Source organism: Dipodomys spectabilis, unplaced genomic scaffold, assembly GCF_019054845.1.
Source record: "Dipodomys spectabilis isolate Male_0828 unplaced genomic scaffold, ASM1905484v1 ptg000092l, whole genome shotgun sequence".
Classification (NCBI taxonomy): domain Eukaryota; kingdom Metazoa; phylum Chordata; class Mammalia; order Rodentia; family Heteromyidae; genus Dipodomys; species Dipodomys spectabilis.
Window position 1 is genome coordinate 1,784,751 of NW_024870769.1, and position 26,124 is coordinate 1,810,874.

General features: G+C 36.1%; 1 protein-coding gene across 2 annotated transcripts in view; it reads left to right on the plus strand.

Moving 5' to 3' along the window:
• Positions 1-26,124, plus strand: part of Klhl7 (kelch like family member 7) — a 58,233-nt gene that overhangs the window by 17,357 nt on the left and 14,752 nt on the right. For both annotated transcript variants that reach the window (XM_042684983.1, XM_042684984.1), the window contains exons 2-7: positions 4,590-4,692; positions 5,195-5,288; positions 5,474-5,598; positions 14,252-14,427; positions 17,189-17,363; positions 20,604-20,746. In XM_042684983.1, the coding sequence (XP_042540917.1) occupies positions 4,590-4,692; positions 5,195-5,288; positions 5,474-5,598; positions 14,252-14,427; positions 17,189-17,363; positions 20,604-20,746 (816 nt within the window). The remainder of the gene's footprint in view (positions 1-4,589; positions 4,693-5,194; positions 5,289-5,473; positions 5,599-14,251; positions 14,428-17,188; positions 17,364-20,603; positions 20,747-26,124) is intronic.

A 26,124-nucleotide genomic window follows, 5' to 3' on the forward strand; every position in this document is an offset into this window, starting at 1 on the left:
TTTGGACCCTGTGTTCTTGACAACTAATGCTGAATAAGGCTTATCTAATGACAGAGCTTGAAGGAAGAGTGATCCACATTAGTTGCAGGCAATTCTGGAAAGCACAATTTGCAGCCTTACATTCTCTACAGTTTTAGTCTCCTGATTGTTCTTCATCTTTGTGCCATATGATTCTATCCTGGTCTGAAGTTACTCATATCTATGAATCCTGTTTGGGGGAGTCTTTTCTCTCACCTTCATTTGTGTGTAGCCGAAAAATGGCCAATAACATATTTCTTTAAGGTCTGTGGTTCCATAGGAGCCAGTTTGACTGTTTTAGCATTTCAATTTTCCCTATCTTGCCAACTCAGCAGCAGATGTTTCTCTTACCTATTTATAACAAAATGGGCTATTTATTTGCATCTATTATCCCTTTCAGGCATCCTTTGCTGACTAGTGGACCTGCTTCTAAATAGCTTCTTTTTCTTTCTATCTTAAAAAGTTGACATTGCTTAGATAAAAATACTTACCTTCCTTCCTCTTTTAATTTGGACATAAATGTTTGTGTGTGTATGTGTGCATATATATATATATATATATATATATATATATATATATATATATATATATATACGGTGTGTGTGTGTGTGGAGAGAGAGAGAGAGAGAGAGAGAGATTGTTAGTACACAGAAAGGCTACTGACTTCTGTGGGTTGAGTTTTGTATCCTGCTACTTCACCTAAGTTATTGATCAGCTCTAGGAGCTTGGTGATGGAGTTTCCCAGGTCCTCAAGATATAAAACCATGTCCTCTCAGGAAGGGGTGCCATCAAAAACAAAAACAAAAAACTACTGCTTACCTGACTTGTGAAATGGTCACCCCTCTGTACACACCATAATAATAACAGTAAAATAATTTTAAAAAATTATGTCTGCAGCCAGGTGTTGTTGCCTCATACCTGTAATTCTAGCTGCTCAGCAGGTTGAGATCTGAGGATCACGGTTCAAAGCCTGCCCAGGAAGGAAAGTCCATGAAACTTATCCCTGATTAACCACCAGAAAAAAAATCCAGAAGTGGCGCTGTGGCTCCAAGTTGTAGAGTACTAGCCTTGAGCAAAACAGCTCAGAGACAGCGCGCTCAGGCCCTGAGTTCAAGTCCCATGACCAACAACAACAACAAAAAATTATGCCTGCAGATGGGGATAGTTTAACTTCTCTCTCCATGTATATTCTTTTTATGTTTTTCTCTTGCCTAATTGCTCCAGGTAAGAGCTCCAGAATTATATTGAAAAGAAGTGAAAAGAATGGACATCCTTGCCTTGTTCCTGATTTTAAAGGAAATGGTTTTAGTTTTTCACCATTTAGTATGTTGTTGGCTGTTGGTCTGGCATATATAGCCTTTATTATTTTGAGGTAGGTTCTTTCTAATCTTAGCTTCTCCAGAGCTTTAAATGGGTATGGATGTTGAATTTTACCAAAAGCTTTTTCTGCATCTATGGAGATAATTATGTGATTCTTATCTTTGGCTTTATTGATGTGATACATTGCTTTTATTGACTTACATATATTAAACCAGCCTTGCCATCTCTGGAATAAAACCTACCTGATCATAGTGCATAATTCTTGTGATTAGTTGCCAAATTCTGTTGGCAAGTACTTTAGTGAAGAGCTTTGCATCTGTGTTCATCAGAGAGATTGGTCCATAGTTCTTTTTTCATTGGATCCCTACTTGGTTTTGGTATGAATGTAATGCTGGCTTTATAAGATGTGTTTGCAGTTGGTCCTTCTGTTTCTATGTCAGGAAATCTTACATTTAAACATTTTTGGTTAATATACTTTGGGTGCAATTAGAAAATATTTGGCAGATGTGGAAGTCCATAAACTAAGAAAAATGTGCAAAGAAAATGTCAACTAAATAGCAACTGGAATTTTAACTGTCTGCTAAAGAAGAAGGAAGACAAAAAGAAGCATAATAAATAGTATAACAGAAGATGGCATATATAAACCTAAATGTTATATTAAACTTAAATAAATAAACTAAATCCTACTAAAAATAGGGATAACTTCAAAATCAACCTTAGTCTATTTTTTGCTGTAGTATAATACAATACCACAAACTAGGTAATTTATAAACAATAGTTTATTTGATTCATGGTTCTAGAGGCTGGTAAGTTCAAGAACATGTTACCAGTATTTCTCCATGGCCTTCATGTTCTGTTATAACATGATAGAAGGCAGAAAGGCAAGAGGCAAAGACAAGAAACTTGTCAAACCTTACCCTTTTTGTCAGGAAACCACTTCCATAATAACTGAGGGCAGAGTCCTCATAACCTAATCATCTTTTAAAGGGCCTACCCTCTTAATATCAATTAAAATAGCAATTAAATTTCAACTGAGATTTGGAGGAAACATTCAAACCATAGTAGTCACATAAACCTATGCTGTTTATAAAAGATAAAAATTCAAAACCTGAGATTAATAAAGATATAGTAAATGTGGTAGGACATGAACAGAGGAATTGCAAGTTTTTCCCCCTTAAGTTTAATATGTGAACGTGTACTGCTCCAAAGCTAATGCTTTTTGTTGTTTTAGGTTATATTACCCTAGTTTCAAGGAATTGTTACATTTCATATCTCCAGTCTACCTGGGTATCTGTCTGTCTGTGAAAATATACATCTTTCATTAGTAAGAGGTAAAATTATAGGTGAGTCCTGACTTGCAGCATAGTTAAATAAATGTACCATTTGGACACAAATGATCCTTCCTACTTCATCCCCACACATACAGTAACATTAATATGTACATACAGATTAATCTTAGATTAAAATGTACTTACTTATACCTTAAAAAAAAATTAGAGACTCCTCTTTGGGCCCCTCTCCAGTTGGAGAGTCATACTACTTTCATGGCTTTCCTTTCAATTTCATAGAAACTTACTCTTTTTACCTTGACCGATGAAGAGAGGAAAGGAGGTGGGGATGAAATCATAACATTTAATGCATATCTGCAAAATTCAGAAAATTGAAGGAAAAGATGTTGGGAAGGATGGGGGAGAATGATAAAAGAGGTGATGAGGACGTATATTAATGAACTACTTACATTTAAAGCTCGCTAGATACTTTTTTAATATTTTTATTGTTATCTTTAAGTAGTTGTACAAAGAAGTTACCATTCTACAAAACAGTATATGAATAAATATCTTTAGTACCTATAAATTTATTCTACTTTCAAACCTCAAGTTTCTTGATTTAAAGAAAAATTAGTCTGCTAGCCTATGGCCCTTTAACAAATCTTCAAGTAATATCTAAAAACTATGAAGTAGTACTGTAAAATGCTTGCTATTTAATCAAATAGTTAAATTTGTATATGTAATACCTGCTGAGCTACTGAGCCTTTATTTAGATTTATGAGTGACAGTTTTACTCTTCAGTATATTTGTTAATGCCTCCTATTTCCAGTGCCTAGGAGAATGCTTTTTAATACTTTGTAGGCACTCAAATAAGTCTAACCTTTAGCTTCATTAAGTATTTTATTGAAAAAATTATTTTAATTTGTAAGGGCTACAATAATCCTTTAAAAAAATTTTAATCAAGGACTGGGGGATGTTACTCTAGTGGTAGAATTCTTGCCTAGCAAGCTCAAGGGTCTGAGTTCAATTTGTAATACCAAAGAATGAATGAATGAAATTTTCCAACTTCTTAGATTATTTACTCTAGACCTATCTTATTTCAGCAGCCTAAAGTGACAACACGTTAGCTGTGGTCAGAAAACCAGATTTGAGACGATGCTATCCAGTTTTCATTAGACATGTTTGAAAGAAGAGATATTTGAGGGAAGATTAATGAAAGGACAGTTAGTTCATCTACTCTGTGTATTCTGCATTATGTCTATTTCAGTTTAGATCTCTGAAGGCTACTTTCTTGGGAAATGTTGTATATGTTATATATGTTTTATATCATATTAAGGTTATATAGATACAAAATAATTGTTATGTTTGAAAAATTGTCAAAGGTACTGCTATTATGTCATTTAGGTTTTGTCAGAAAAGTCCACCAAGCCCGGTGCTGGTGGCTCACGCTTGTAATCCTAGCTACTCAGGAGGCTGAGATCTGAGGATCATGGTTCAAAGCCAGCCCAAGCAGAAAGTCCATGAGACTCTTACCTCCAATAAACCACTAGAAAACTGGAAGTGGTGCTGTGGCTCAAGAGGTAGAGTGCTCCCCTTGAGCTGAAGAGCTCAGGGACAGCGCCCAAGCCCAGAGTTCAAGCCCCACGACCAACAAAAAAAAAAAAGAAAAGAAAAAGAAAAAAAAAACTCCTTAGACCTTGTGCCAGGAAAAAAAAGTTTTGGCTTCCTTGAAGTAGCCTTTTTGTTTTTAACTATGAAGAACATTTTCTCCCTGACTTTTGGGAAGTTTAATCCAGATTTTGGTGCCACTTGATAGCAACTGCCTCCAGAGTATCTTCAAAACAAGTTCTATGGTGGAAAAAGAAGGGATTTATTAAGTTAAAAACACTGGTTAATAGTGATGTGGTTAGCAACTGTTTTATATGTATTGCCAACTAGGCCTAGTGAGTCCTTTTTAATTTAAGTATTTTCCTTTTTGATTAGAAAACATTGTGTGATGTAATCCTCATGGTCCAGGACAGAAAGATACCTGCACATCGTGTTGTCCTCGCTGCAGCCAGTCATTTCTTTAACTTAATGTTCACCAGTAAGTATCTTAAGGTAAAAAGAATGCTTTTCTTTTCTCTTTAAGAATTAGGTGGACTCCAAGTTAAAAAAAAAAAAAAGATACAATCTAGCAAGTTAGACTTTAAAAAGAAAGAAAAATGAAATATAGCATATTATAGTGATCACAACACCTAGATTTTGGTCTATGTTCTAGATCCTCTACTTAGTACTGTTATATGATCTTAATCAGGTTAAATAACATACCTGTCTGAAGTTTTCTCTTTGGTGTTCTAGCTACCTACAAAAATTCCTAGAAGAAATAACAGCTTTGCATGCAATATATCATTGTTCCATATATTTTTGCAATCATTGTTCTCATAAATTTGTTGGAGCTACATCAGGCATTTTGCTTGTAACAATTTAAGAGTACTACTAAATTATTTTGAGATTGGAAAAACTGAATCTAGTTTAGATGCTGTGGGTTTCTCAATTAAATTTGTGGTGATCCTGATGCCATTTTTGTTTCTCCACTTCAATTTTAGCTAACATGCTTGAGTCGAAGTCCTTTGAAGTAGAACTTAAAGATGCTGAACCTGACATTATTGAACAACTTGTGGAATTTGCTTATACTGCTAGGTGAGTTAAGGATTGTTTCTGTTTTAGAAGAGTAATAATACCATAGCAAAGAATGCTCCAAATTCTTCAGAACGAAAAGCTATAAAGGTGGACGAGTTTGCGAATCCCATACCTTACTAGGATTCTACAATAGCATTATTTAATAAAAAATTACTTGAAATTAATATTGTTTAACTTATTTGCAGGATTTCTGTGAATAGCAACAATGTTCAGTCTTTGTTAGATGCAGCAAATCAGTACCAGATTGAACCTGTGAAGAAAATGTGTGTTGAATTTTTGAAAGAACAAGTTGATGCTTCAAATTGTCTTGGTAAGAAATACCAGATTCGGATTTGGGGTTTTTATTTAGTTTTGTTTTACTCTTCATTGTGTCTTTCAGTAAAGAAAAATGTAATGATAAACCTTCCTCCTTTAGGACATTTTGGTGTTCCTTTCTGCACACACTGGCACTGTGGGCACAGAGGGGAACTAGAAAGCAAGTAAAAGGAAGCAGATTAATTTCAGAAAAAATAATAAAATATAGGCAAAGGGGATAAAATTGAGAATGTCCTAATGTCCAGAAAAAAGGAACTGGACTAAATGAAGCAGGAAGGAAGACAGCTATGCAAATGAACAGACTGATGGAATTTCTTAAATGGCAATTTTTATCAATTCTCTGGTGATTAGATTAGTCAAGACTTACAGAAAGCTTGGGGAAACCTAGTAGTTTGATGCTAAATCATGCTAAACAACCTAAAAGAATGGCTCCTGTTGACAAATGCATGTAAGAAATGGAAAGAACATTTCCAATGTAAGAAAAAGAAAGGATGCATTTGAACAGGAAAACCTTCATAATTTTATATTTTTGACTTTCAATCAAATTAAAAACAATAGATACAAGACTCAAACTAAGGAAGATCAGACAGGGAACATTGCTTCATGATACCAAACAAATAGCAAAGAAAAAGTCATTTGTGAAAGTATGGAAGACTTGAGAGGAAGACATGAACACTAATGTGAAGAAATAGGAGTTTCCAAAGAATCAGTTGGAAGAAAAGGAAGAATCAAACTTTTTTGGCTTAAAAAAATTAACTTTTGCTGGGCGCTGATGTCTCATGCCTGTAATCCTAGCTACTCAGGAGGCTTTGATCTGAGGATTGCAATTCAAAGCCAGCCCAGGCAGGAAAGTCCGAGACACTCTTATCTCCAGTAAACCACTAGAAAACTGGAAGTGGTGCTGTGGCTCAAGTGGTAGAGCGCTTGCCTTGAGCTGAAGAGCTCAGGGACAGCACCCAAGCCCAGAGTTCAAGCCCCACGACTGCCAAAAAAAAAAAAAAATATGTTTTTACTTCTGTACTGGTGGTTCATGCCTGTAATCCTAGCTACTCAGGAGGTTAAGATCTGAGGATCACTGTTCAAAGTGAAACCAAGCAGGAAAGTCTATGAGACTCTTATCTCCAATTGACCCACAGAAAATCAGAAATGGTTCTGTGGCTCAAAATGGTAGAGTACTAGCTTGTGCAAAAAAGCTCACAGACAGCCCCCAGGGCCTGAGTTCAAGCTTCATGACCGAAAAAATTAACTTTTAGGCTAAGTTATACTCAGGCCTGATCAGTGGACTAAGGTATTCCTTTCTTACATATATCCTAGTGATATTTTTTTATTTCCAGTTATTGGTAATTACATTTAGGTTGGTGGCTTAACATTGTAACTGTACAAAATGGAATGAAACCTCTGAGACTTTAGACCTATAAAATCTTTTCTCCTTTAAGTTATTGATAGCAAGGGTTTTTGTTTGTTTGTTTGTTTTATTTTGGGTGGTTTTGGTTTTTTTTTTACAGTGATGAAGGGCTGTCTAATAGCCTTCCCTATCTATATACCTTTTTGCAATGTGATTTTGTAGTTCCTAAGTAATGGAGTCTGTTTTCCCTCCTTATAATCTAGGTGCTGCCTCTTGACTTACTTTAGCCTTGAAAATGTGCATTGGGCATTGCCCACTTTAACTGCCATGAACTGTTTTGCTGCCACAACATGAAGGCTAGTCTAGTTAGGACACAGATGAGTTGCTCTAACTGACCTCCCCAAGACCAACCATCACGCCTATTACCTGGTATGTGAATGAAGCTAGTTTAAACTGTCCACCCCATCCAGACAACCAATTGACAATAGAAATGAGCCAAACTAGCCCAGGTTAAAAGAGTTACCACTTGCCCCACAGAATTACAATAATAAAATCTGCAGCCCCAAATTATAAGGTAACAGTACAAGATTTGCAAATACAAGAGAATTATGCTCTAAGATATTATTCATTTATGATATTAATGAAAATGTATAACCAGATATATATGTATGTATACATTCTAAAAAAATACTAAGAAAAAATTCAAGAAGTACTACAACCAAATGAAAGATAGAATTTAAGATAATACTGTTCTGGTTCATAGTTGCAAGCAAAATAAGCTTGCTGGTTTAAATAGAAAGGAATTGTATTGAGCTGCTAACAGCTAAAGAATTACTTAGAAATTGCAAAATCTTAGAAAAAGTAGAAAAGTTTTGAATAACAAAATTTTTGGATAATTATGTAATGTCTTACCCTGTGATGAGAGAATACAAACTCTTTTCATATTTACTTGGAGTACTTACAAGTTCTTGTCACCAGCAACAGAAAATCTGGAGCTCCTTAGAAAACAAGAGAAACAGGCCCCATCCTTTAAGTACAGTGTAATAAAAGTAGAAATTTACCATAAGGGGACATCTGTTTTCTCCAGTCCCTTTCTCAGCACTTGGAAATTTAACTGAAGAATTATTTAGAAAATTTTTGTCTTCAGAAAAAGAGCAACAAGCTAAACCCCAATCCAGTAGATGGAAACAAATAATTAAAATTAAATGAATTAGAGTCCACAAACACCATTGAAAGAAACAACAAAACAGAGTTGATTCTTCAAAAAAATTAACAAAATTGACAGACCCTTAGCAAATCTGATCAGGAAAAGGAGAGAACACACCCAAATAAATTCAGAGCTGCGAATGGAAACATCATCACAGAAACAACCAAGATTCAGAACATTATAAGGGAATAATTCTCAAACCTTTATGCTAATAAGTTTGAGAATCTGGAAGAAATGAAAAAATTTCTAGCAAAGATTGACATGCCCAAACTAAACCAAGGTGAGTTAAATCAACTTAACAGACCCATATCAAGCATCAAAATAGCAATAAGAGACCTCCCACCCAACAAAAGCCTAGGACCGGATAGATTTACAGCTGAATTCTATAAGTCCTTCAAAGCAAAACTCACGTCAATACTCCTCCAACTCTTCAATGAAATTGAAAGTCAGAGTTCACTACCAAACTCTTAAGCCATCATAACCCTCATCCCAAAACCAGGCAGGGATGTATCAAACAAAGAGAAAGACGCTGGTAGCTCATGCCTATAATCCTAGCTACGCAGGAGGCTGAGATCTGAGGATCACAGTTCAAAGCCATCCCGGGCAGAAAAGTCCATGAAACTCTTTATCTCCAGTAAAACACCAGAAAACCAGAAGTAGCACTGTAGCTCAAATGGTAGAGTGCTATCCTTGAGCTGAATTGCTGAGGGACAGTGTTCTGGCCCAGAGTTCAAGCCCCATGACCGACCAAAAAAAAAAAAAAAAAAGGAAAAACAAATAAGAACTATAGACCCATTTCTTTCATGAACATCAATGCAAAACTTCTCAACAAAATTTTGGCCAATCGACCTTAACAACTCAACAAAAAGATCATATACCACAATCAAAACAGAATTCATTTCAGGGATGCAAAGCTGGTTCAATCTACGCAAATCAATATAACTCATCACATCAACAAGAGCAAGGATAAGAACCACATGATTATCTCAATAGATGCAGAAAAAGCGTTCGACAAGATCTAACACCCCTTTATGATGAAAGTTCTGGAAAAACTAGTAATCCATGGAACATTTCTCAATATAATAAAGGCTGTATATGACAAACCTACAGCCAGCATTATACTTAATGGTGAAAAGCTAAAGCCATTTCCTTTAAATTCAGGAATGTGACAAGGATGTCCACTCTCTCCATGTCTCTTCAATTTAGTTTTGGAATGCTGAGCTAGAGCAATAAGACAAGGTAAGATGCAAACATAAAGGGGATCCAAATAGGGAAAGATGAAGTAAAACTCTCCCTCTTTGCTGATGACATGATCTTGTATTTAAAGAACCCCATGGATTCCACTACCAAGTTACTCGAGCTGATCTGGAACTTGGGCAAAGTAGCAGGGTATAAAATTAACCCTCAAAAATCAATGGCTTTTCTGTATGCCAATAATAAGAAGAGTGTGACTGAAATTGAGAAAGCAACTCCTTTTGTAATAGCCCCACAAAAAAAGAAGATACCTGAGAGTTAACTAAAGAAGTGAGGGACCTCTGTAATGAAAACTTTAAAAACCTGAACAGGGGAATTAAAGGAGAATGAAGGAAGTGGAAAAACCTCCCATACTCCTGGATTGGAAGGATCAACATCATGAAAATGGCAATACTGCTAAAGGCTAGCTACATATTCAGTGTGATACCTATCAATATTCCAACCTCATTCTTCAGTGAAATAGAAGAAGCAACCCAAAAATTCATAGGGAACAATAAAACACCCTGAATAGAAAAACCAATCCTTAGCAGAAAGAACAGTGTTGGAAGAATATCAATACCAAGTTTCAGACTCTACTACAAAGCCATAGTAATCAAAACAGCTTGGTACTGGCACAAGAACAGACCGGGAATAGAAGACCAGTGGAATAGAACTGAAGATCCAGAAATGAACCCACAGACCTATAGCCACTTAATCTTCGATAAGGGAGCTAAAAAAAATAGAATGGAAGAAAGACAGCCTCTTCAGTAAATGGTGCTGGCAAAATTGGTTAAACACCTATAGAAAACTAAAGCTAAAAGAAAACTAAAACTAGATCCTTATATATCACCCTGCACCAGAATCAACTCCAAATGGATCAAAGACCTCAAAGTAAAAGCAGACACCCTGAAAATATTACAGGAAGGAATAGGAGAAATATCTAGGGCTCCTTGGCACAGGCCAAAATTTTCTTAATGAAGACCTAGAAACACAACAAATAAAGGTTGGACAAATGGGATTGCATGAAACTGCAGAGCTTCTGCATGGCAAAAGACATAGCCCAGCAAGATCAATAGAAAGCCCACAGATTTGGAGAAGATCTTCACTAGCCATACAACAGACAAGGGTCTTATATCTAAATAGACCCCTTAATAGATGAATGGATCAAGAAAATGTGGTCTATTTATACAATGGAATTCTATGCCTCCATCAGAAAGAATGACATTGCCCCATTTGTTAGGAAATGGAAAGACTTGGAAAAAACTATATTAAGTGAAGTAAGCCAGGCCCAAAGAAACATAAGTCCCATGGTGTCCCTTATTTGCAGTAACTAGTGTAAGTCTATGACAAGCAGAAATAGTCAAAAGCTATGTACATATGACCATATAAGATGATGCTAAGTGTCCCAAGATAGGGACACAAGTGGTTTTTTCTTAATTGTTATTGTTTTTAACGTATTTAAAATGTACAGTGTGATTTTTATGTTTCTCTTGTATGTTCTTCCCCCATGGTATAACCCATTTTCACTGTATTTGATGTCAGTGCCTTGCATCTTGTATATACATTTTTCTAATTTGAGGAGGGGAAGGAAAATAACAAAATGCTGAAATAAGGATACAGGTTGCCCGACAAAAAATAAAATAAAATATATTTAGAACTCAAAAAGTTAAATCCCCCAACAACTAATCCTCAAAGAAACAATCTCCCAATTAATAAGTGGGCTAAAGACTTAAAGAGAGACTTCTCTGAAAAAGAAATAAGAATGTCCAATAGACACATGAAGAAATGTTCAATTTTTCTAGCCATAAAAGAAATGCAAATCAAAACAATATTAAGATTCCATCTCACCCCAGTTAGAGTGGATATGATCAAGAAATCTAATAACAACAGATGCTGGAGGGGATGTGCCCAAAAGGGAACCCTACTGCATTATTGGTGGGAGTGTAAACTTGTTCAACCACTTTGGAAAGCAGTATGGGGGTTCCTCAAAAGACTACACATAGAGCTCCCCTATAGCCCAGCAATTCCACTTCTGGGCATTTACCCAAATGATCACAAACAAGGCCATACTAAAGCTACCACCACAACTATATTTATCACAGCATTATTCACCATAGCTAAGATATGCAACCAACCCAGATGCCCCTCAGTAGATGAATGCATCAAGAAAATGTGGTATATTTATACAATGGAATTTTATGCATCCATCAGAAAGAATGACACTGCCCCATTTGTTAGGACATGGAAAGACTTGGAAAAAATTATACTAAGTGAAGTAAGCCAGGCCCAAAGAAATATAGGTTTGCAATAACTAGTATATGTCTAGGACAAGCAGAAAAGGTCAAAAGCTATGTACATATGACCATATAAGATGATGCTAAGCAAAATGAACCCCAGGATAGGGACACAACTTTTTTTTTCCTTGCTATTGTTTTTAACATATCTAAAATGTACTATGTGATTCTTTTTGTTTCTTTTGTATGTCTTCCCCCATGGTATAACCCCTGTTTTCATTGTATTCGATTCCCATGCCTGGCATCTTGTATATACATTTTTCTAATTTGGGGAGGGGAAGGGAAATACCAAAATTCTGAAATAAGCATACAGGTTGACCCATTGTAACAATGAAATGTACAAGACAGTATGTTGAAAATGAACTTTACAACTTTGGCAGGGGTGGGGGGGATGAGGGGGATTTGGAGGTGGAGAGGGAGGGATGGTAGAGGAAAAACAAAGGAGGGGGTAAAAATGCTCGATAGGAAATGTACTCACTACCTTACTCATGTAACTGTAACCCCTCTGTACAGTCTTTACAATAAAAAATATTTTTAAAATTGCCAATTAGTTTAGCCAATAAACAGGGCTTAAATGGCCGTAGTCATAGCTATGTGCTTTATTCGAGACTAATAAACTCAATAAGTTAATAACAGTTTTTAAAAAAGAAAATTTTTATCTTTTTTTTTTTTTATGCTAGGGATTGACCTAAAACTAAAGTTTTAGGCTCCTGGCTCAAACTCTAAGGTCAGATGTCATATCCAGCTACTCATCTCTATATGCAAATAAAGGGACTGGTGGACTGGGCACTAGTGGCTCATGTTTATAATCCTAGTCACTCAGGAGGCTGAAATCTGAGGGCTATAGTATGATGCCAACCTCAGCAGAAAAATCTGTTAGACTCATCTCCAATTAACTAGCAAATAGCCAGAAGTAGAGCTGTGTCTCAGATGGTAAAATGCCAGTTTTAAGGCAAAAAGCCAAATAAGAGCTCAAAGCCCTAAGTTCAAGCCATAGAAAAACAACAACAAAATGTAAAGGGCAGAGAAAGGAGGTTCAGTATGCAACATAGGACATACCACAGGAGTAGGTTAAGTAAGCCAGGTACTGGTAGCTCATGCCTGTAATCTTAGCTACTCAGGAAGCTGAGATCTAAGGATTGCAGTTCAAAGGTAGCCATGGCAGGTAAGCCCTTGAGACTGTTATCTCTAATACTTAGAAAAAGCTGGAAGTCACACTGTGGCTCAAGCAGCAGAGGACTAGCCTTGAGATAAAAGAATCTCAGGGACAGTGCCCACATCCTGAGTTCAAGCCCTAGGACCAGCACAAAAAAATTTTTTTAAAAGAATAGGTAAAGTAAGCACCCATCTTTGGAAGTGGAGGCAGGGGGAAGAGTTATTCATAAACTTAAACTTGAAACATGAAAAAAATACTTAGAAAGCATGCCACAGGATTATATTTTTTAAAGAAAATCAGTGTTTTCATCTTTCTTTGTAGAGGAGGGATTGCTACAATTTTCTGTGAAGTGTCTGTAGATAGCAAATATCAGGTTTTGTAGGCCAGATGTATTACTTCTCTCTACTTCCCTAACTTTCCCTCTTCTTCCCTTCCTTTTTTTTTTTTTTTTAAACAAACATTTAAAAAGGGAAACAGGGAGAACTTACCTGCCTCTAAGGAGAGAAACTGTGTGTAGGAAGGATTTGGCCTATGGACAATACTTTGACTCCTGTTGTGGAATGTAAGAAACCAATTTGGGCAGAAGCTCTCTCTAAAGCAAAAAGTAAAATAGGAAAAGACGGAAGGGAAAGTATGTAAGGCTTATATAAAGAAAATTTTGTGTTTAATAATGGTGTATTTATATTATGTTTACATTAAAAGTTGTACCAAAATCTAAATGGTATGAATAAGTTTTGTCGAAAGGAATTTGAAATAAGTTATATGTTTGTTTTTGCTATACTGGAGCTTGAACTGTATGCTTTACATGTATGTCGCCTTAAATGAAGCTCTTCCATGTTTCAAAAGTCACCTATCCTCAGAGTAATCCAAAAGTCTAAATCTATCCTAGTTGAAATAGCACTAGAACTTTTAAATTTTAAATGTATTAGAGAAAATACTTAGTGATATCCAAATAAAGTCAAGCCCTTGCTTGCTCTTTGAATATCAAAATCAAGTATAAGACAGTCTATATTGGTACAAAAATAGATATATCATTGGAACTGAAAAGAGTTAAGATTTTTCAAATTCTATAAAATTTTCCTGAAGTCATGCTTTTATTTTTGATGTATATTTACTTAGTTTGTTTTTTGTTGGTTTTGTTTTGGTTTTAGGCAGACTGGGACTCGAACTCAGTACCTGATGTTTTCACTTATTGGCTACCACTCTACCAACTAAGCCCCTTATTTTGTTTTTGGTTTGGTTTGGTTTCCCTTTTTAGGAGAGAATATATATTATAGACAGACAGACAGCAGCTCAGGATGGCCTTGAACTCACAGTTTTCCTTCTTCCTCCTCCCAAGTGCTAGTATATTTTTGGTTTTTTAAAAATAATTTTCTGTTCTCTTGTGTTTTTGTTTTTTTTCCCATTTTTTAGGTATAAGTGTGCTTGCAGAGTGTCTGGATTGTCCTGAACTGAAAGCAACAGCAGATGACTTTATTCATCAGCATTTTACTGAAGTTTACAAAACTGATGAATTTCTGCAACTTGATGTAAAACGAGTAACCCATCTGCTCAACCAGGACACTCTCACTGTGAGGGCAGAGGATCAGGTGACTAAATTGCCTTCTCACATTTTGCTTAGAAATCAATGAGGAAATTTTTATATCTGATATTTAGATACCTAATGAAAAGTGCCATATTAGGAGAGAATATATATTCTTTACAATAATACTGGATTCCAAATCCTATGAATCTCCACAGTTTTTATAAGGACAGGCTATTTGAGAAATTAATCACTTGACAGAGAGGAAACTACTAGGTTCCATGGAATGCAGAAAAATGCCTATCCCCAAATACCTAACCCCTAAAGGATCTTGGAATTAGGGAGTCAGGTAGATCGAATACAGTTACAAAGATCCTTAAATGTTCAAAGATACACAGTATACAAAAGAGTGGACCAGCCATTACTCACTTTGAAAATGGAGGGAGGCTACAAGCCAAGAAATGAAGGCAGATGTTAGATGTCGCAAAAGGTAAGGAAATTGTTCATCCTATAGAGCCTCCAGGTAGCTCTCCCATACCTTGATTTTAGTCCTGTACAACCTGTTTGACACTGTGTCTTCTAGAACTGTCAGGCAAATTGTGAGAACTGTGAGCTACAGGATATTTGGGTACTGAGTTAGGGAATACTTTGATAAACAGACTTAATCTTTATTTTCAGCCCCATATCCTTCACTGTGTTTTAAGCCACTAAATTTGTGGTAAAAATTTCTTAATAGCAGCATTAGAAACTAAATGATGAGGTCACATTTTTTGAGTTGCTTTTGTTCTAAAAATAAAAGTTTACACTAAGCTATATTCTTTTGCCCTGTCCTCTTCAAGGCTTATAGTATCTATTTGCAAATTGACTGAGCATAGAAGATCTATTAATTTTTGTAAATAAAAACAAAAAACTCAGCTCTAGCCAGGTACCAGTGGCTTGTACCTGTAATCTTTACTACTCAGAAGGCTAAAATCTGAGGATCACAGTTCAAAGCTAGCCCAACAGGAAAGTCCATGAGACATTATCAGTTAACTAGCGAAAAGTCAGAAGTGGAGCTGTGACTCAAATGGTAGCGTGCTAGCCTTGAGTGAAAAAGCTCAGGGTCAGTGCCCAGGCCCTGAGTTCAAGCCCCAGGACAAGCTCAGGAAAAAAAAAAAAAGACAAAAAACTTGGGTCTGTATCTCAGGCATCTCAGGTACCCTGAAGTGTAAGGTAGGAGGATCACTTGGGCTAAAGAGGTCAAGACCAGTTTGAGCAATAAAGTGAGACCCTTTGTCCAAAAAAAAATAAAGCAATGATTACAAAATTAACTGGTTTCTATGCAAGGAAAGGAAAAGTAGTTTTGTATTGGAGAAACCTGACAAATATTATCTGCAGGTAGTCCAAGTTAACATCAGTAATAAATTATATTGATGACATGTGCTCTTGATATAGTTATAATACCATATCACCTTTGTGTTGGTCCTACCAAAACACAAAAAAGCTAGTTGAATGAATAAAGCATGGTACAAACTCAAATTGAGAGACATTCTCTCAAATACCTGACTGGAACTCAAAACTGTTACGATCATCAAAGATAAGAAAAGTCTGAAATACTGTCATTTACTAGAAAAGCCTAAGGTGACCTAGTTAATAAATGCAACTAACTAGTATTTGTTAGTTTGTTACAAACAAACAAGCTAATGTATGTTTGTTTGTTGGCACCAGTCCTGAGACTTGAACTCAGGGCCTGGGTACTGTCTCTGAGCTTTATTTACTCAAGGATACTGCTCTACCACTGGAGCTGCTGCTTCATTTCTATGTTTTGGGTGATTAATTGAATATAAGAGTCCCATGTACTTTCTTGCCCAGATTGGCTATGAAACATGATCCTTATATCTCAACCTCCTGAGTAGCTAATATTACAAGTATGAGCCACCAGCACCTTATTATGTGGTATTTTTATGGGATCATAAGATAGAAAAATAACATTAGTTAAAAAGTAAAGAGATTAAAAAATGTATAGATGGATTTTCAGGTATCAGTGATTGTTCTTAGAGCTCATGTATCATACTGAAGGTACCAAGAACTGGGTGTAAAGTGCTATATATCAGAAGTCTGTATTATCTTTGCAATTTTACTGTAAATCTAAAACTGATTTAAAGTCCTTTAATAAAAGTAACAATTCAACTCATAAGAATATCAGAAATGACTTGGGCTTTATTAATACCGTCTAATTAATTAGCTAGCTCAAACATAAAGTGGTAAATGAAATATATATATTAAATTATTTTTAATATGCTTAAGAATTTGTAAATTAAAGCACATTAATGAATTTGTTCAGTGCAGTTAAATTAATGCTACAATATTTCGGAAAACAATTCCTATATAAATAATTTATTAAGTATAGAATTTTATATTTTAAAATTTACTAGAAAGTAGACAATTGCAGTGTATTAGTTGAAATTAATCATGGAAGATCTTTATATCTCCTGGGTAGAAGCCTTCTTGATAAACTTGTTTTCCTGGTACTGACTATACATTGGAAATATCACTGAACAATAGACTTCTTTCAGGTGAATGTACTTTCAGAAAGGAAGCTGAATTGTTATTTTTTAACCCATCTACTTAACATCATCTCAGTTACATTATTTAGTAGTTACATCTAGAAAATAGGTAACCTATGATACTACAGATGAGTCAATAAACTTATGAAATATAGTCAGGAAAATATTAGAGAGAAATATTGTCTCCTGATAAGGTTTTCCCTCTTCAATATGAGAGTAAACATAGGTAATTGAAATGTGGCTGCCAACCAAGAACTTTACTAAGCTATTTTTCTTCTTTAGGTTTATGATGCTGCAGTCAGATGGTTGAAATATGATGAACCTAATCGCCAGCCATTTATGGTTGATATCCTTGCTAAAGTCAGGTTTCCTCTTATATCAAAGAATTTCTTAAGTAAAACAGTACAAGCTGAACCACTTATACAAGATAATCCTGAATGCCTGAAGATGGTGATAAGTAAGTTCTCTTCATAACCATTTATATCCTGATCATGTGTCCAGTTGCTTAAAACCTTTTGGAATGGATTAGACTTAGTAGCCAAGGAGATATGTAAAGACTTTTGTCATCTTCCTAGAAAGTTAATCTCTTGAGTTTCTCATTCTCCTAAATATTGAAATGTTTGGAATTTATTGAAATATTTGATTTATGTGACAAGATGAAAACTGTTTCTTCTTTTCCTACTTGTGTATACAATTGATTTCATGCCCTTTGTTTCTAGTGTTTCCTTTTTCACTGAACCAAATAGTGTCCTGGAGCTTGAACTCAGGGCCTGGACACTGTCTCCAAGCTTTTTTGCTCAAGACTACGCACTCTGCCACTTGAGCCACAGCTCCACTTGCAGCTTTTTGGGGGATAGTTGGTAATAAGAGTCTCATGGACTTAATTGCATGCACTGGCATCCAACCATGACCCTCAGATCTCAGCCTCCTAAGTAGCTAGAATTAAGGTGTGTGAACTTGGCTCACATTTTGTTTCTTAAGCAGCTTTTGTAGTTTTTGTCTCGAGTTCATAATTGCCAAATGTAGCGGAGCATAATGGTACACTCCTATACTCTGGAGATAGACGTAGCAGGAGGATAATAAGTTCCAGTAACCTTGGACAAAGTTAGGGAAACTCTCAAAAACAGTATGCAAACAAAATGCAAATATTACAAGTGTGAGCCACCAATGCCTGGCCTCTAATTACTCTTATGAAAAAGTGCTTCTCTGCAGTGAAATGAAATACTAAATATTTATAATTATTTTCTTTCATTCACAAACATGCCTCCAAGCATATCTATCTCTTTTGTAAAGGCTTAACACAACTTCATTTATAAAAGTAGGATCACGTTTTATTTATTTCTCCCATAATTTGATTGATAGCTAGTACTGAGGCTTGAACTCTGGGCCTTCAACTCTTGCTCAGCTTTCTTGTTAAGGGATGTCACTCTACCCATTTTATCATTTTACTGATTAATTGGAAATGTAGTTTTTATGACTTTTTCTGCCCAGGTTGACTTTGAACAGAGATTATCCAGGTCTCAGCTAGGATTATAGGCAAGAGTCACCAGCACTCAGCTATAATCTTTCTTTTAAATAATACTGTACATCATGCACAATTCAAAAAATCATAAAAGAATATATTATGGAAAGGTCTTTCTGATATCCCTGGTCCCTATATTACATTCCCTTACATAGGTTACTTTACACACACACATATCCTAGATAGTCTTCCTGACATAGCTTTGAAATTACTATATCATGTACACATATAAACTATATATAATGAAATATGTTACTGTGAAAACATACATTTTAAAACAAATGGTATTACATTTTGTAGCCTTCTACATCAGACTTTGTTTTTTCATCCCATACCATTTCATGGATGTCATTTCATGTGTGCATTAACCTTTCCTGTTCTTCATAACAGACAATATAATATTCTATTATGTAGATATACCATACTTTTCAACCACTTTTCCTAACATGAACATTAGGGGATTCCTGGGCTAAAGGGTGGTATGTACATTTGTGATTTTATTGTGTCTCACTATATCCTTCCAATGGTTATGGCCCCCTCAAGATGTTTATAACCACCCATACCCCAGAGCAGCAGAAGATACTGCTCACCCACAACACAGAACAGTTAATCTTGGCTAGTATGGTAGGTGAAAAAAAAGTATAGTTTTAATTTTTATTTCTCTTAAGCAGTGCAGTTAAATATGTTTTCATAAGTTTAAAATTATATTTTTTTTCTGTGGACTATATTCAGATTCCTAATTTACTGTTAAATTGGTTGCTTTAATCTTATTAATTGGATATCCTTACAAAATTGTGTGTGTGTTTGCTTTGGCAGCACATATACTAAAATTGGAACAAAATTGTGTGTGTGTGTGTATATATGATATATATAAAACTTTTCCTAACTTTGTCACTGTATTTTGATTCCATTGTTTTTGCCATGCAGTGTCTTAAATTACAATTTAATATACTTTTATTTATTTGTTTATTTGGCTGAGACCAGGACTAAAACCCCATTTCTGATTCCTTCACTCATTGGCTGGCACTCTACTATACCTGAACCATGCCTGCAACCCCAAATACATACTTGTCTGAAAGTTTTTTAATGGTCCCTTTTTTTTCAGGGACTCCTTTTTTCCAGGCTACAGTTTTTTTTTTTATTATTTTTAAGTGGTCTGTGGCTAAATTAAAGAAGTGCTAAAGGAAGAGAGTCATGTTAGGTCACAGAAGTTCCGAATCCCCATGACATTTGAGAGCTGTCTCAGATAGTGCTTCACAAAGTTTTATGTATATCTGAATTACCTTGGAATTTTGTTAAGTAGGGCCTGGGATTTGGCATTTCTAATGAACTCCCAGATGTTGAAGCTTCTACTCTTTAAACTATTCTTTAAATGGCAAGTATTTAAAAACTCTAAAATGCCAAGGTCTAGTCTCTATCACTAGATATTTTAATTGGTTTGTGGTATAAATAGTTCCAGTATTCCCTTGTTGATTCAAATACACAGGATTGAGACGATTGTACTACATGTCTATAATCCCAACACTTACAAGCCTGAGCAGAAGGATCAGAAGATCAAGGCCAACTTGCACTATGTAGCAAGATCAAAGCCAGCCTAGGTTACATTATGTATAGGAGACCATGACCAAATAAAAAGATTGAAAACTACTTAATTAAGAAATTTGGATTTCAGGGCTGGGAAGGTGGCTCAGTGGTAGAGCGCTTGCCTTGCATGCATGAGGCCCTGGGTTCGATTCCTCAGCACCACATAAGCAAAAAGAAAAACACCGGAAGTGGCACTGTGGCTCAAGTGGTAGAGCCTTGAGCTGAAGAGCTGAGGGATAGCGCCCAGGCCCAGAGTTCAGGCCCCACTACCGGACCAAAAAAAAAAGAAAAAAGAAATCTGGATTTCAGTAATTATTATCTTGTCAGCTATTGGTAGAGAAACAAGGTAAATTCAGTTACATAGTGAGTCACACGGTCTTAGAATGTTGGTTGCCTCAAATAATAACTTGGTTAGGAAGCAATTACTTAATATATTTCTCTAGCCTCTTTCCCTCCTCACATTCCTAAATGCTGTAGAGAAATAACACAAGAAAGGTACAGAAATTAATGGAGTATGATGTCTAAGAATTTCCTTTTAGAGCATCCATTAGTGATTGAGGTTCCTAAAAAGTTGCATGTATTTTTCTACAGGTGGGATGAGGTATCACCTACTATCTCCAGAGGACCGAGAAGAACTTGTAGATGGAACAAGGCCTCGAAGAAAAAAACATGATTACCGCATAGCTTTGTTTGGAGGCTCCCAACCACAATCTTGTAGATATTTTAATCCAAAGGTAACAATTTTTATTCTCTTTTTGCTTTTGAGAGCTCTGAACAGATAGGCACTCTCCTAAGTCTTATTTTTAAAGATACTGGTCTTTCTTATTCTTTTATAACCTTATGAGGTACTTAGTTACTATCTTCGTTACATAGATAAGAAAATTCAGACTTAGATTTCAAATGTTCTGTGATTACTCTGCCTGGTGTGCTTTATAGTATAGTATCCACTACCAAAGAAAACAGGAACCTACTCATGGCAGTACATACCTGTAATCCCAGCTTCTTGGAATACAGATCACAATTTAGAAACTAGTGCAGGTAAAATCTAGGACAAAATACCACAGTTACTGAAACAACACAAAATGAAAGGGCTGAGACTATGGCTCAAGTAGTACAGGCTTTCCTGGAATATATGAGGCCCTGGTTACATTCCCCAGTATTACCAAAAAAAAAAAATCCAGGAGCTATTTTTTCTGTCTTACCTCTTTTTGAGCAAGCGTTTACAGGACCTAGTTCTATCTTACCTCTTGATTACCAAGTCATTTTAATTCCTGAATTTTTAAATATATATTATTGTTATATAATATATAATCATATGTTAATATATAATAAATATATATTATACATATATCATATATGTAATATAATATATAATTATATATAACTATGTATATTATATATTACATATAATGTATATATAACATAATTATATATTATATATAACAAATATATAACATTTTATTGTTATTAAGGCGTTGTACAGAGGGGTTACTCTTTCATAAGTCAGGTAATAAGTACATTTCTTTTTAGACAGTGTCACCCCTTCCTTCACTTTCCTTCAGTTTCCTCCTCCTGTCCCTGACTACAAGTTGCATAGTTCATTTTAATTCCTGCTTTTATTGTGTGCTTTTTTTAGGGAAAGTTCTGTTTCTGGGACTTTAGTAATTATAATTTAGTGTAAAATATGCATAGTCATTCTAGACAGTTTTGAAAACCTAGTAAATAAGAAAAATAAAATTACTTTTAATTCAAAGATCAGGAAACAATCAATTTTAGTGTTATTTCTAGTAGATATTATGCCACTTGGATTAGCAGTCTGTCTGATACATAGATTTAGGAATACAAGTTTAAAAAGCAAAAGATAAGTACTTGTAACCTTGAGAGAATCTACTAACATTTCTATTTCTTGACAGGAGGTGTAGCTCAGCAGTATTGCACCTTCCTAGCAAGTGCAAGAATCTAGTTCAAATCTCAGAACCACAAAAAATTAAAAAAATGAGAGAAGCCATGCACTGGTGGCTGATGCCTGTAATCCTAGCTACTCAGGAGGCTGAGATCTGAGAATCATAGATCAAAGCCATGCAAGAAAGTCAGTGAGAAGTGGAGAGGTAGAGCTCAAGTGGTAGAAGGCCACCTTGAACAAAAGCTTCTTGAGTAGGCCCCAAGCCCTGAGTTCAGGACGGACACACACACACACACACACACACACACACACACACACACACACACACACACACACACACACACACACACACACACACACACACACACACACACACACACACACACACACACACACACACACACACACACACACACACACACACACACACACACACACACACACACACACACACACACTCTCTCTCTCTCTCTCTCTCACTCTCTCTCTCTCTCTCTCTCTCTCTCTCTCTCTCTCTCTCCCTCTCTCCCTCTCCCTCTCTCCCTCTCCCTCTCTCTCTCTCCTCCCTCCCCCACCCCCCCTTGGAAGACTTCATGGAGCAGCTACATCCTTTCCTGAATTATCACCTCCTTTTGTAATATGGTCTACTAAGAATAGATTTAACTTCATTTTCTATACTTAAAAAATATTTTGACGTCTTTGTCAAATGGTTTTCAGCTGTAGAGAATATAGCATTATTTGTTTCTATACTACATACATTGCTAGGGCAGAGCAATTTCACAAACTTAACAAGTAGCACCTAAAACTTGCAAAGTATCCAGAACTTATGCTGAATCCAATCACGTAATAGTCTTTCATAAGCCCATTTTATGTGTGTATATGTGTGTGTGTGTATATTCAGGTAAAGAAAGATTGGAGCCAGGCACTGATGGCTCACACCTGTAATCCTAGCTACTCAGGAGGCTGAGATCTGAGGATCATGCTTCAAGGCCAGCCAAGGCAGGAGAGTCCATGAGACTCTTATCTCCAATAAACTACTCAAAGAAGCCAGAAGTGGAGCTGTGGTTCAAGTAATAGAGCACTAGCCTTCAGTAAAAGAAGCTCAGGAACAGTGCCCAGGCCCAGAGTCCAAGCCCCAGGACTGGCAAAAGAAAAAAAAAAAGTTCAGAACACATTTGTTCTGTCCTCCTGACCTGTCTTCCAAATTAGGGATATAGAGTCACAGTCTTACTTTCAAGTACATTTTAACACACTGCTTTGTAGTTTTATTCTATATATTATCCTCACAAGCCCTTCTGCCCTACCTTGGTCCAGTGCATAAAGTTCCCACCCTCAGAAATGTGAAAATAGGCCTGACCTTAGAAGGGATGATAGGAAACTCCATAAGCCCAACCAGCTTTTTAATCATCATAAATTTACAGATCATACAGGAGAGAGTGGAAACAGCTGCAGGTCTTTGAGAGCTGTAAGTGGAAAGAGTGGAAGAAAATGGGAGTGGGATCTGTGTGATAGTGCTTTAAGAGACTAGCATCAAGAAGCAGCTGGAGAAAAGTAGACTCAAACACCGGTTAGAATGTTAAAAATCAGGCTTGAGAGTAATGTCACCTAATACTTTGGTTGACAGCCTTTTGTAATGGAGTCCCTAGATGAGGGGTAAGAGGACTCCTTCAACTTCCAAGTATCCATGCAAAATGATCAAGATATATTATTATTTATAAACTCTTTGTTCAATGGCAACTCCTTTGTACAAATTACTTAAAGATAATTTTTTTTTTTGGTTGGTTGTGGGGTTTGAACTCTGGGCCTGAGTGCTGTCCCTCAGCTCTTCAGCTCAAGGCGAGCGCTCTACCACTTGAGCTACAGCGCCACTTCCAGTTTTCTGGTAGTTTATTGGAGATAAGAGTTTCTTGGACTTTCCTGCCCAGACTGGATTTGAACCGAGACCCTCAGATCTCAGCCTCCTGAGTAGCTAGGATTACAGGTGTGAGCCACCAGCGCCCGGCTATAAAGATCATTTTTAAGTGGAAAAAAATACTTTAGGTCAACACATGAAAAGAATTTTAAGGTATCTTACAGGAGAGTATCACAAGAACAAAGTTTTATTAGCAGGATTCATTTTAGTAACAATAAAATAGACCAGGTGCTAGTGGCTCATGCCTTAATCCTAGCTACTCAGAAGGCTGAGATCTGAGGATCATGGTTCAAAGCAAGTCTGGGCAGGAAAGTAAATGAGACTCTTATCTCAGAAAACCAGAAGTGGTGCTGTGGCTCAAGAAGTAGAGCAGTAGCCTTGAGCTGAAGAGCTGAGGGTCAGCACCCAGGCCTGGAGTTCAAGCCCCATGATTGACAAAAAAATAAAATAGGGAGAAATTTTTTTAAAAAGGGAGAAACTACTTTTTCCACACATGAAGTGAAAATAAAGACAAAGTGACAGCTCTTGTCTGTGGTCTTTATGGTTTTAAACTGAGGAAATACACCTGAATGTTAAGACAATAATTTGGGGTAGGTACAATGGGTGCTGTTTACTATTCTAAGACATGGAAATGTGTTCTAGATCTACCCAAAATGGATAGTAGTTGAGATTTTCCCTCCTTACTCCTTAGTAGATGAGTTTGGAGGTTTTTAAAATTCCAAAGAAGGCAGAATTAGATACCCCTTTATGTTTTCATATGCTTATAACATCTGAAAGATGTTTTGTTTTTCAGCTTACTTCTTGGTTTTAATTTCTAAGACTGACCCTTTTAGTTTAGTTTTTGTTGATCCTGGAGCATGAGCTCAGGCCTGGTTGCTGTCCCTGAGCTCTTCAGCTCAAGGCTAGTGCTCTTCCACTTTGAGACACAGCACCACTTCCGGTTTTCTGGTGGTCAGTTGAAGATAAGAATCTTACAGACTTTCCTGCCCAGGCTGGCTTCAAACTGTAATCCTTAGCACTCAGCCTCTTGTGTACATAGGATTGTAGGTATAAGCCACCACCGCTGGGCTAGGTTGACCCTTTTTTTTTTCCCCAAAATCAACTACAGTGACAACAGGAGATATACCATAGGGGGAAGCACATACAAAAGAAACAAGAAATCACATAGTACATTAAAAATAATAACAAAAAAACCTCTTGTGTCCATGTCTTGGAGTTCATTTTTGCTTAGCATCATCTTATATGATCATATGTATGTAGCTATTGAGCTATTCTGCTCATCTGCTAAGATTATCTTAGATGTATACTAATCATTGCAAATAAGAGAAACTATGGGACCTATGTTTCTTTTGCTCTGGCTTACTTCATTTAATATTTTTAATACTAATTTTCTTTTCCTGTCTATCCAGCCTCAGTGATTGGTCCTATTATGTCCCAGAGCCACAATAAGACCTGTCTGCTCAGAAGTACTAAATCATATTCCATTGTGTTTGATATGAATTATGTTCTTTGAAAATTGGTAATGCAAGCATGCAAAATAATTACCCTTAGCTTATGACATAATGTATTCTATAATTAGCTGGTTGTAAAAACATCAGTTTAAACAAAGACTGCTTTAGCATATATTAACAGGATCACAGCTGATTTGAAATTTGTAGTCTGGTACCCACAAAAGGATATGCATACATAATATAGTTCTGTCCACAATTTGAGTGTATGAGATGTACATAGAAGCAGGAAGCAGTGAGTACAAAGTGGATGAGGGTCAATGGGATGCTCAATTGAATTAATCAATGTCTCACATGTGTACACAGTGCTAATGTGAAAAGAGGACAGCTTCTGGGTTGGATTTGTCAACAAACCAGGAAGTCTTCATGGGGTTCATGGAAATTTTTTTAAGAGACTTGCAGAGTTTGAATGAAAGAAAGAGAAAAGACTTGAGAATATCTTTCTGGCTTGAAAAGTGTAATCATACTTTTTCATAAAAGCTCCCAAAATGAGGGAAAAACTGGAAGATATCAAGAGAAAAAGTGACATTGTCCAAAAAGAAACGTACTCTTTACCTGGTTTATGTATCTGTAACCTCTCTGTACATCACCTTTATAATAATACACTAAAGTAAAAGCTATCAAAATATTATTTAACTGAATGGAATTCACCTTAGCTTTTGACTTTATGTATAAAAATCAGACATGGTAAAAGAACTGAAGGACCAGCTAGTGCTGATCATTTTTCTGAGATCAGTTTTTGGGCCTTTTTACTTTGGTTTTATTAAAGCAAAGTATCTGTATTATACA